The sequence below is a fragment of the Chenopodium album genome, chromosome 8 (assembly GCF_948465745.1).
Source record: "Chenopodium album chromosome 8, dcCheAlbu1.1, whole genome shotgun sequence".
Taxonomy (NCBI): Eukaryota; Viridiplantae; Streptophyta; class Magnoliopsida; order Caryophyllales; family Amaranthaceae; genus Chenopodium; species Chenopodium album.
The window spans coordinates 73,258,949-73,271,852 of record NC_137841.1 but is presented as its reverse complement, the minus strand read 5'-3'; the positions used below and the strand labels follow the sequence as shown (position 1 = coordinate 73,271,852).

The window sequence follows — 12,904 nt, the reverse complement described above, 5'->3', positions numbered from 1 at the left end:
TATCTGGTAAATGTTTGGAACTTGTTATCATTCAAGTTCTGCTTGTCATATACAAGCTTTTATACATTAATTTGGCCCATTGATGTTTCATTTTATCAGCTGGGTACATTGGCCACAACATTCTTACATTGAACGTGGAAAAAACAATTTTTAGGAAAAAAAAAAGGTTTTGTGATTGAAATATGACCACGAGGATTTATTATGAAAAATAATGATAGGAATTATTAGTATAATGGTATATCACTGACATGACTGAAGATAATATTTGCCTTTTTGCTGCAATATTGTGATAATATACCAATAGGTCCAATTGACAATAATATTGTCAATAATGCATATACAACTATACAACACAGGCCCTTTGAGTAAGTTCGTCAATAAAATTTTCATTCTTTTGCTTTAATTCACGAATGCGCAAGACACTAAAACATTGTGGGATAAAGGGAGTATACAATAACCTCGATTGCGGGTGGATTAGTTGCTTTACATGTCCATATCTTCCTTTTGATGTTAGGTTTAATAGAGAGGTGGATGAGGAGTACCTTCCTCACCCATGTATAAATTAAAGCACCCTTTTTAGAAAAATCAACTTTATTGGTAATTCTCCCATGAAGAATGAACTAGCCTTTATAGTTGGGTTAAGTTAAATACAAAGTAAAATTCAAGTTGTATTTTGTGGTTGTAGTTTTCATCTTTATTGCACTATCCTTTCAGACACATTTGCCAGTAGAGTAAGTAACGCTGACATTTTCCTAACCACTTGTCACAGGATTAGGATGAACTCCGTAAAAACATTACTTAAATTGCATACAATATGAATAAATAGTTCTGCTTGTATTTATTATATGTATTAATAGATTGATAAAGATATGCTAAATCATTTATATATGAAGGTGATCTAAGAAAATTACAGATATTTTCTTGCATTTAACGGATGCCAAGTGTGTGTCTAGTGGCCATAATAATATTTGTAGGCTTCATAGAAATCCATGTTGCTTTGAAGTAACAAGGAAAAAGAGAGGATAGAGAGGGACCATATTTTATCTCTTTTATTTATTGTTTGATTAAAACATTTCTGAATTTGAAAATATTTAAAAATATTTTAGTTATGTGAAATTTAATTTATAGACATGTCCATTTCAAAGAAATCACTTGACTTAGTTAAGTGTCTTCTTTTTTTTTTTTTTAAAAAGTTAAGTGTCTTCTATATTAATGCATATCTATTAACGAGTTGTTAATAATTGTATGATTTACAATTAATTAGTATTTGCAAATATACAGTAATAATAGATTGATATTTTGATAAACAGGATAAGTATAAAATACTTAACACAATACAATCTTCTTTGTTATGTGGTAAGATATTATGAAACGAAGGGATTACTCCTAACTACCGATAAAAACAAAGGCCAAATTCTTGTTTTTATACGAAGTATTAGGTAGTAAAACAAAAGGAAGGAAGGAGATGCTAGCATATACGGATATACCTCTATAAATTAATACTAAAAAGAAATGGGTAGGCATGAAAGAGAAATACCTAAATTTACACCACTTTATGTTTCCTTTCTTTGTCCCCACTCTATCTACCCTACCCTATATAATACGTAGGATAGTCTTTTTCATAAAAAAAAAGACTGATCTCAAAGTTGTTACTAGTAGTGATCCAAGAACATGTGAGGAATCCCATTATTCATTTATTGGTTATTTTTATAGTATGATATTGTTGAGTTATTGTTTGGATTAGATCCACAAAGATTAGAGAGAAAGGTGCATGAATGAATTTCCTTTGTTGTATGTCGACAGCTAGTTTTAGCATTTCGAGTAAATTTGGTTGTCATCACAATGATCAAAATTGAACTTCTTTTATTAGATTTTGTACTCATTTTTGAGAAAATTTAGATGGTTCAAATATTAAGTTTTGAGGAAAGATGTTTTCTATTTCAGAGATTTTAAGCTACATTGATGCTAAATGGAACATGCATTGCAAACTTGTATTAGAACAGAGAAGCCACTCTTTAATCTTTGTGTCATTTGCTTGTTAAGATATGGAAACTTGAGTGCATATGCTGGCTAATTTTGTTGACATTTTTTTAGAAGACGGGTGGTATTCGCTGTATTAGATTGGTGATAAGTGTATATACATGTATAATTCATGGAAAGTTTCACGTCAATGATTATTGAGATACAAATTCATTTGAAATTACTGCTATTGCGAGTATTATTTTTACTAGTGCTTGTAACTTGGATTAAAAGAAATTTATTTTTAAGAACTTATTCTTAGATATCAAGGCTTTTTTTTTTTTTGGTTGAGAGTCAAGGCTATGATTTCAATCAATGTATTGATAAATTATAAATAAAATATTACTGAGTTTGTATTACTAATACAAACTCAAATGTACTTATTATCTGGTTATATTATACGAGTATCGAGTTATTTCTTGTCAAAAAAGAACAAGAAGTCATCCTTTTTTTTTTTTCTAAAGAAAACCCTTTATTTGTCTTAAAAAAAAAGTCACCATTTATTAAAAAAAAAAAAAAAAAAAAAAAAAAAAAAAAAAAAAGTTAAAGTCAAGATTCGATATGGAAAAACTAAAGTGACAATCAAGATGTAGGTGTAGATAGGATGTTAATATAGTTCATCCTACAAGTTAGCTCAACTAAAACTCTTGTACTAATTGTAATATTTTAAATAAATTCTTGAGATTGGATTGGTTGTGAACTCGTAATATTTGTTTGACTAGATTTCTTCATATTATTAAATTAGTCAACCTGCCTAATTAATTTGAAGTATTATTTCATACTCCTAGCTTCATCTGATCATTGACTTCATAAGATTACACTTGGCAATTAGATGTTTACCTGCCAAATTAATTTATTCAGCCAACAAATGTGTTAACTTTTTAGTTTATAGTTCAGAGCATATGCAAAATCATTAAATAAATAATTCAATATCATTATCAAAAAAATAAGTTCATAAAAAATAAATAGATAATGTAACTTCTTTCCAAGTGCAAACATATGCCAGCTATATCCAATTGGCGATCTTAAAGTCTGATTATTCCTTCTGCATTAGCATAAGACCTAATCTCTTGACTTTAATTATCTCAATATTCTTTGATTAATGGACAATCTTTAGCTAATTATTTATATTCCCCTTTCCCCGTTTTGTAATATGTTCTATTTCCTTATTGTTTAAAGTAGTGGAATCTTTTGTAGTTGAAAGTAAGATACTAATTGATCTATCAATTGATATTTCAAGAGATTTTATTTGATGTATTGTTGGTTGATACTTTTCGCATTGGTATATTATACTCAGTCTTTTTTTGTTTTTAAACGTTAGGAAGCCCTAAATTGCTATATATTATAGAGTATAGATGATTTAATCAAACATAGTGTGTATCATATTTTATTTATAGTAGATATGTGGTAGGAGATGAGTAAAGTTTTATGAGTGTTTTAACTTGACTGTAACGTAACATCCATTGGGGAGCTCGAGTAAATTTCTAGTAGATCAAATATCCAAGTTCATTTATATAATTAATGTTTTGCTTATATTTTGTGATCCTTGATAGTATTTTCAAATCTTCATAACATGTAAGCATACTTAAGTTCAAACATTTCTATCATGTTCGCGACTCTATCAAATTGAGCTCCATTATGGTTAAATCATAGCAATACGTATATTGAGGCATCGAGCAAAGCTTGTGTTCAAGTAGCTCGCGAGTTAGATTCTATCATCATCCCTATTCCCTACTATATAATGGAGTGACTAATCCATATGACTATATGAGATGCCTTCAACGTTGACTCAATGGCCTACGTTGAGATTTTTGATGCATAACTATTGAGCATTGTTTCAAAACTCGACTAGTTGCCGTATGAAATGCATTGACTTTAAGGCTCGATGAAAGCATACTTTATTTGAAAACATATCTTAAACATGTTACCTAAGTTATTATTAATTCAATTGCTTAGCCAAAATAATGAAAAATACCAACTAATCAACCATGGCTTATCGTAAAAGTCAATGGCTAAATGCGAAGAAAACGGATAATAAAATATACAAGATCTAATTAATCAAATTTTAATTCCCAACTCCTCTAGCTTATTCCTACTTTTTCAAGCAAAAATTGTTTATTAACACGCTAGCTTTTGTACAAGACGTGAGGATTAGGTATTGGATAAGGTGATTATGGGGTGGCATTTTGGATAATGTTAATGGTCTTATGGATGATTGTTTTATGAATGGGTGAATTTATTAAACATGGCAAATCTATTTTATGAGGAAGAAATAAAATGTTTGGTTAATTGAGGTAGTTTTGAAAATAATTAAGAGGGGTTTGCCCCTATTTTGTAGGAAGTTAGGATAATATAATATGGGACATATTTGTGTTATGATACAAACGTTAAGCAAGTTACAACGGGGTTTTAAGACGTATTAGGAGTTTATTACACGGATTAATCTTATATGCTATGCATGATGATTTATCTTGTTTGGAAGCTATTACAAAGTTTATATCTTGCTAAAACTTGAAAATCTTCTCATACTTTGATACTCTGAATTAAATAATATCATTGTAGCTAAAATTAAATAATATCATTGTTGAAAAATTCTTTTGCTCCACGTATTATTTCCTTATCCATACTTTGAAAAATATATAAAGCTTTGAATGTGACATAATTCTTAAAATAATACTCGTAACTAAAAGGGTTTTTTTTTTTGCAACTTATTTGAGAATGAAAAAAAAAAATTCAAATAAACTTAATATGTTTAAATTAATCAAAATTGGTAGAAAGTTTTTTTTGGAACAAATTAATCAAAGTAAGGGCCTGTTTTCATACGTTGAAATTCAGTTCAGTTCAGCTTAGTTTAGTTCAGCTTAATTCAGCTCAGTTCAGTTCAGTTCAGTTCTTAATTTCCTTATTTTATAAAATATTCAGTTTAGTTCAGTTCAGCTCAGCTGACTCAGATGAGTTCAGTTCAGCTCAGCTCAGCTCAGCTGAGTTCAGTCAATGAGAACAAGTCCTAATTTAAAAAAAAAAAATATACTTATATCTGTTTAAATCAGTTTAAATTTCCCTTTATTGATTACGGAGTATACGTCATAGGAGTATTTGGTATCTCTAGCATAAATCAAATCACACACAATTTACTTGTATTTATAATAAGCAAAAAATTCAAATCAAACCCATAAAGATGAATTAACCCACCAAAATCACGAATGATTGATGAGAGAGGGATAGAGGGACCCACAATCCAACCTTAAGAAGTAAAAAGATGATGGGAAAATGTCGTCATTATTTTTTTGAAAAGGAAAGAAAAAGAAACAGACAACTCCAACTCAACTCAACTTTAGTAAGTAAACTCAAAAAAGCTGTTAAATTCCTAGTGACTAGGAGTAGTGTTCTGTAGTAGGGAGGGAGCCGTGTGAGGCGCGTTTTGGATGGGTTCATCCAATCAGCTATCAATCATTTTTTTCAAAAATAAAAATTAAAAACAGAGGATTGATTATTGATTTATAAATTATTGATTTATTGATTATTGTTGATTGTATTATATCCAGCCAGAGTGTAATCCTCCCTAAAAAGATTCCTGAAATTTCTCTCTCCTTAATCCTCTATAACTTTACCTTGCTCCCCAAGCCATAACATTTTTATTGTTTTTAATAATGTTGTCATTATGATTCATCTTCCTATTTTTGTGCATTACTCTTTCTCTTATCCTTTTTTTACTTCATTGCCCTTCTTCTATATTGCATTCTTACCTTTCAAGTTTCAAGTATGTACTCCGTATTATTTACGTACTCAAGTACTTCATACGGAATACGGTGTATGGTTTAGGGTTGAATGAAGACCTCAAGATCGTATTAGACTTATATGATCAAAGACTTATGGTTGTTCATAAATATTGAACTGAGTTGAATTAAACTAATTGGAGCTTAACTGAACTGAAAAGAGCTGAAATGTTTATGAGAGAAGAAAATTAAGATCTGAACTAAACTGATTGAAGCTGAACTGAACTAAACTGAAATTAAGCTGAAGTGAACAAACCCTTATTTGAAAATTAAACTCGTTTATTCGTATCTAAAAATTTGTGAAAACACTTGCACTTTTATTTTGATTGTTTGTATAGGAAACCATACTCCATATTTAAGAAGATGTAGAGAATTGCGTAAAAAAAAATAAAGAAAAAATAAGAAAATTTTAGATTTTTACACCTAAAAATAACCCGAAAATGGTTTTTAACAACCCTATAAAAAAAATTAATTTTAATGCCATAAAATTTTCCGAAATTTGATTTACCACCACTTAACAGATTCCGTCATCGGTTATGGTCTACACTGTCATGTGTCGGTTATTGTTTGGTCAAAAAAATATATATAATCCAACCCTACCCAAATTAATTCCTCATATTATGACTATGTAACATATTCAAGCTAAGGTTTTTTTTTTTACAAATTTTATATGTAGGGTATAAGTTTATGATTTATCACCATTATTTTGTATCACATCCAGCATTAATGACTAATACACAAGTTCATAATGTTTCATCTTTTCCTCACCTTTAAAAAAAAAAAATAACAACTCAAAATATTGGGTTAGCATAACTTATCAAAAAAAATGGTAAAGAATCTGGCCAAATTTACCGTCCTAATTCAAAACCTAATCCAAAATCTCCCGTCTTCCCGCTGAACTACAAATTACAAAATGACTCAATTAATTTCTTTTTTTTTTTATTTAATCAAAACTTACAAATCAGTAACATCTCCATAATTCTGGAAAATAGGTGGGGGTATTTTCGTCATATAAAAAAGATTTCTCTCTCCACTCTCTTTATATGACCAAATTTCGCAACTCTTTCGTTCTCTTCATCCTTTGGGTATGTTTACCACTTTTTTCTCTCTCTTCAATTTTATTTTTTTTCACCAACACACCCTTTGGATCATAAAACGCACCAAATTAATTTGAATATTATTAAACAAATAAATAATAATACTCATAAACAAAATACAAAAAGAAAAAAAAAATCATTTCATAGATTTTGAATTCAATTATATTCATACATTTAACAATTTCAGCTGATTGTTAATTGAATTTTTGAATATTTCTCCGGTCAAATTTGGCCGAAAATCTTTGAATTGAAAAGTTTTCGAATTTTAATTGAATGATAAAAATACGAACAACAGGCAAAAAATTAGGGTTCGGAAATTTGTGGTTCGATCGAAGCGCCAAGGTTTTTCCGGCGTCGACGACGGAGGTGAATGATATGGAAGTCAAGGTTTGTAGTCCTGCCGGAGATATATGGCGGAGAACGGTGTTAGCCGGTGGTTTTGGCGGTGGTGGTGGCGGAGGAGAGAGAAAGTTCAGCCATGAAAGCGAGCATGATTTGGCTGCCATGGTTAGTGATTTTCTTGAGAATAATGGAAGTTATGGTGCCGATTCTTTGTGTAGCAGTGATGGCGAATCTGGCTTCTCCGATCTTCACCACCTCGCCGACAAGATTTCGGTACTTTTTCTTCGCTTTAATTAACTATATTTTTTGATTTTTTTGGTTGAATTTTGGTGAAAATTGTTTAAATTTATGGAAATTGGATTGTTCTGAGCTAGTACAGTGGTTTTTGCGGGAGATTACTTTGAAAAAATTGTTTGAGTTGAAGAAAATTTTGTAATTTGATTAGTTGTGGAGATAAAAGAATTGAAATTAGCTGAATTTTGCTGTTAATTGTTGTTGCGATTATAATTTTTTAGATAAATGGATTTTAATTTTTGAGCTGAATTTCCTTACTGTTACATTAGGAAGTTACTTAAATTAGACGTTTTGTGTTTGAATTTCAGTTGCTTGCATATGAGAGAACGAATTTCAATTCCAGTTTATATAAAATTGCCTGTTTAATTGTGAAATTCTTCAAGGAGTTGAGTAGTGAATTCAATTAGCGTGAAGAGAACGTTTTTTTGGCTGAATTTTGATGAATTTGTTTGATAGTTCTGTAAATTTGGAACTTTGTGCTATGAATTTGATTGGATTAACCTTGAACAATGACATTTTGGGATTTCTTACAGTTACGGTCACTTCAAGAGAAATGTGTTATTATATTTGAGTATTGAAATACTTGCTTATTGATTCGAGTTTTGATTCTAATGTTATACGATTATTGCGGTAGAAGCAGCTTATTGGATTGTATCCTATGCACCACTTGCAATTTCGAGATGTTATTTTGTTTTGTTCATAAGATTCAATATTTGGAGCGTAATACTATGATCCGAATTTTGGTTATATCAACTGCTGCTGTTTTGATAGTCGTAGGGATGACATTCATTAGGTCCATTTCTGCTTTCATGGTTTGATTTATAGCCTCTATAAGATGTTTGACATAGTGTGTCCTCTAGCTATTGTGTTGAGCTCTTCTTTAATGCCATTGTACAGTTCTTTAAGCGCTCGGTGGATCAGTATGAGAGTGACCTGAATTCAGTTGTTCAATCCCTTTTACTTTCGATGGGTGGAAAGGATCTCCAGCTTTTTAAGGCTGGTCTATGCAATGGAAGTTGTATTCGTTATTCTTTGGTAAAGCTTCTCAGATCATCAGGCTACGATGCTGCAGTGTGTCCTTCGAAATGGCAAGGTTGTAACAAGGTTCCTGGAGGTATAAGTCATATCCCTAAAATTCTTCATTTTATCACACCTTTTAATCATTCTGTTTTGTTGACATCTACTGCAATTACGAGTATAATTTACGATCAATAATAAAACTCCTTGCTTTTGCTGGTTCATGGGGCTCCATGGAATTGTTGAACATCTTTTAGTAGTATTTTTGGATTTATCCTTTTTATGAACTGTTTGAATGTCCAACCTTTTTGCTGATAACTGTGCACTATAAGCATGTGGGATGTTGAGAGAAAGTACACGCGTGTGTATTGGATATTGTTAACGTTAGCCTTTGTAATTCATTGTTAGTGTTTGCTAAATTTCATTCAGTTCATGCTGAATGTTGGGGAAAGAGAGAGAAAATTTGTTGGCTAGAAGTTGGAACTTTTGGAACTATGTGTGCAACATTATCTAAGAGTTGTGAGTTAAATTTGTCTGTAGCGTGGCCGTTGTCTGTCAAATAATCGTATTTAATTTAGAGTGTGTTTTCTTCGAACATAAAGACTCTTCTGGTTAATTTATAATCAATTCAATTAACCATTCGCTATCAGACAATGTGGGGATCTGTCTAGTTTCTTCTATGTGAATGAAAAAGCTTTTATTAGTGGAGACTCTGGAGAGGTCTTATCTTAGTGACAAGTATAGTAGACGTGAACTGATTGTATTCTCTTTTTTTTCCTTTCTTAATGAAGGTGACCATGAGTATATTGATGTGGTGAATTACTTGAATGATGGAAGCACCGAACGCTTGATAATTGACATTGATTTCCGAAGCCACTTTGAGATAGCTAGAGCTGTTGAATCATATGACAAAATATTGAAATCACTTCCAGTTGTGTTTGTGGGCTCTTTGATAAAGCTGAAACAGTTCCTTCAAGTTATGGCTGAAGCTGCCAGGGTTTCTCTTAAGCAGAACTCTATGCCTCTTCCTCCATGGAGGTCCCTTGCTTATTTACAAGCTAAGTGGCATTCGCCTTATCAAAGAAAGGTAACTTTGGAAGAGCCGACTGTCAATAGCTCTACTGTCACTGGCCATCAACAGTGCAGTGGCCATCTAAGGCAGTTGCAGTCCGCCCTTCAGTCGGAAATTGGAACTGAGCGATTGCTGAAGCCTATTAAGAGCGAAGCCAGCAGAAGGCTGAAACTTGAAAGGAGGAAAGCCTCTTCTTTCAGGATCCTTTGAGCTGTACAAAAGTTTTTGCCGCGGGAATTGTGACTTACGTTGAGAGATACTTTTTTTTTTCTTTTTCTTTTACTAAACCTTACAAAACCAAAAATTCTTTTTCTTCAAGAATAGGGAATAAAATCGACAGTGGGATCATCTCAGGGTTCAAGAAATATAGCTTCGTACAACACAAGCAACAACATGTCGGCCTCATTCCACGTCCAGAGCTCTGTATGTTTATCGTAAGCTAATTTTGTGTTCTTGAATCTCATTGCCGGGACTCCCTTGGTTCTGAAGTATCCTTGATTCTTTTTCCTTTCATTTTGGATCTTGTAATATTTTTACTATATTTTGGCAATCACCTATAAAATGTATTCCTGGACCGTCATTTTTAGGTTCCCAGGAGATTTTGTCATTGTTTTTCTTCTATTTTTACTAGTCTATAATCGTATATGTAATCTCTATAATCTCTATATTGTTGTTAAACATAACTTTCCCAGTACATCTTTACGGGAATAATACAACTATTGAATACGTTTTATAGTAGTTCTCTTAAAATCAATGCTTTCTAAATTTCTAATACTCCGTATTATTACACTCCCTCTGTCCCTTAATTACGTGTCTTTCTCTTTATTATGTGAGTAATAAATGTTAGAAATAGGAATGTAGTTAAGGGACGAAGGGAGTATTAGTTGACGTAAATATATTGTAAAATTTTACGGGATTGCTTGCTGGTTGTCTACGAAGTTACCATGATGTTTTCAGACACGTTTTTCTCTATTGAATAATGGTCGGCTTACGCGTTTACGAAAGTGTACATCATCCTATGGTAAGGCGTATATTGTTTGCATTCCAATGAGTAAAGGTTTCAACTTTCAAAGTTGTCTGCTTGTGTTGTGTTCAACGAAGTTTACTAAAATACAATTGGCTGTATTTTCGATGGGTGCATTTTGGGAACTTTTAGCTGATTTTTGTAAAAAGGGAGAGAATTTTGGAATTTCTTCTTTTTATAAAAATGATGAAAAATACTCAACTTGTATTTTAAATAATTATAAAAGGACATCCAAAGGTACATTGTATGCATGCATAATCCCCATTTCTTGGTAATGCATGATAGTATCATGTGTATGGTGTACCCTCTTTTTATTTGTATGTCTACAATTGCTTCACATTAAATTATTTAAACCAACAATTAAAAATTGGAGCTCTATCTTTCAAAAATAAAATAAAAATTAGAGCTCTAAATTATTTGTGTTTCTTAACATAAAGTAGCCCCAATTTGGATACCTTCGAGTCGATATTTGGATGCCTTCATTGTTATATTGCAAAGGCTTCACTATCAAAACACCAAAAATCAAAGGCTTCACTATCAACAAATAAATTATCAATATCAAAAATGGAGGGTGTAACATCACTATAAACAATATAGTGAACAAACGCCAACGAAGATGTGATAAGTTAATCGATTATTTACATCTCAATGGACCCCTAAATGCGTTGTTAATGATTGAAATCGCCTTTTGCATTTCCTAAATACCACTATGGCATACTATATTGTCACGAGTAGAGTATATATACAACCTAGCAAAGTTTAGGGCTCATGAGATAGGCCCGTTAGCTATATAAAATACACACTAAATATAGGCCCTAATATATATACATCTCATGATCATGTCATTTAGCTAAACTCATTTTCAGTGCATTATATGCCCATTAGTTATAAATGTTACTTCGTATATAGTTGGTTGTAAAGGACCCTATAAAACCTCAAGAGACTACTTAAATGGTTAAAAACCATCCAATTATGCCTCTTTAGTCTTAACTATCGATTGATTCAAGACCACCATACCTTAGGCTTTTGTACAACATGATAGTGAGATTAACTAGTGTAATTACTCCGTATTATGCTATTATACTCCAGAAGTCCACAGTATTGTAAATTTGTAATTCATAAAAGCAACTTTTACATAATATAAATTTTTATTTTCACAAGTTTCTACTTCAAAAGTTTACTTTATGCACTTCACTCCGTATTAGTTTCATGGATATTTACAAACATTACGGAATATTTTTTTTCAAAGCTAACATCAGGGATAATGCATGGTTTCTGAGAGAGGGATTTCAAAAGTTATACTTCGTATGAAAAATCCTTTTATAGAACTAGTTGTAATAAACAAGTTCAAGTTCACAAAATAAGTTCATGGGAAAAAATATATGTATATCATACACGATTTCAAATAATGTCAGACAAAATAATACGACAACGACCTGTTTAAGAAGCACAAAATATATCAATCTTTAGAAAAAGGAAAATTTAGAAATAATAATCCCAACTTTGCTCCATTTTCTTTTAATAATCCCAACTTTAGATTATTCTACAATAATCCGAACTTTTGGGGTTGTTTTCTTTCTTCAATCCCAAACCGTTTAACAAAAGTCAATGACCTCTAATAGTAGGTTACATTACACGTGTCATCTTGTCATTGGTGCAAAAAAAATTTAAAAAAAAAAAAAACCAGAAACCACCTAGCCTCCCACTGTAACCCCCAATCACATCCACCGCCTTGCCCTCCGCCACCACAAAACCCACGCACACACCCCGAAAACACCAGAACTCCCCTGAAACCTCCCCCTGCGTCGGAGTCCTTCGCAGTAGCATAAACTTTTTCCGACTCCGCCGATCCAACTTCGCCACCTCGATCGAAACCCACTTCGGGTTCTCCGCAATAGCTCAATTGCCTTTGCCGCCCCAATCTTCCCGTTGGTCACCCACCTCTACTCCCGTCCCGTCGCCCGTCGCCCTTTCTCCTTGAACCACCACCCTCGTGAGCGCACTCCCCCTTCCCCGTCGAACCACCAACCCCGTGAGCGCACTCCATGAGAATAATTCGAAGTTGTTACTGCTATTGAATGCTGAAATTGATGAAATTGGTTGTTGAATTTCTGATTGCAGGTGGCGAATCGATGATGAGGTAGTGATGGGTGTTGTGGTTGACGATTTAGGCTGGTGGTGATGGTGGTTGTTTGGCTATTTGCGAGTTGTGCGGTAGTTTGGGCTGAGTTGCTGGTGTTTGTTGTTGTTGTTTGTGGTTGTA

The 12,904-nt window shown here is 32.3% G+C and overlaps 1 protein-coding gene across 1 annotated transcript; it reads left to right on the top strand.

Moving 5' to 3' along the window:
- The first annotated feature begins 6,856 nt into the window (after positions 1-6,856).
- On the top strand, positions 6,857-10,224 carry LOC145642341 (uncharacterized). The gene is made up of 3 exons (XM_081693477.1): positions 6,857-7,507; positions 8,426-8,642; positions 9,337-10,224. Exons 1-3 carry the CDS (start codon positions 7,166-7,168, stop codon positions 9,825-9,827), a joined length of 1,050 nt encoding a protein of 349 aa, XP_081549603.1. The 5' UTR covers positions 6,857-7,165; the 3' UTR covers positions 9,828-10,224.
- Positions 10,225-12,904: the final 2,680 nt, after the last annotated feature.

What these genes read in the sequence shown, in the direction of transcription:
- LOC145642341 (XM_081693477.1), top strand. Translation starts at nt 7,166, where the DNA reads ATGATAAAAATACGAACAACAGGCAAAAAATTAGGGTTCGGAAATTTG. An exon ending in ACCTCGCCGACAAGATTTCG is followed by an intron (nt 7,508 to 8,425) that starts GTACTTTTTCTT and finishes GCCATTGTACAG; the next exon opens with TTCTTTAAGCGCTCGGTGGA. An exon ending in TTGTAACAAGGTTCCTGGAG is followed by an intron (nt 8,643 to 9,336) that starts GTATAAGTCATA and finishes TTCTTAATGAAG; the next exon opens with GTGACCATGAGTATATTGAT.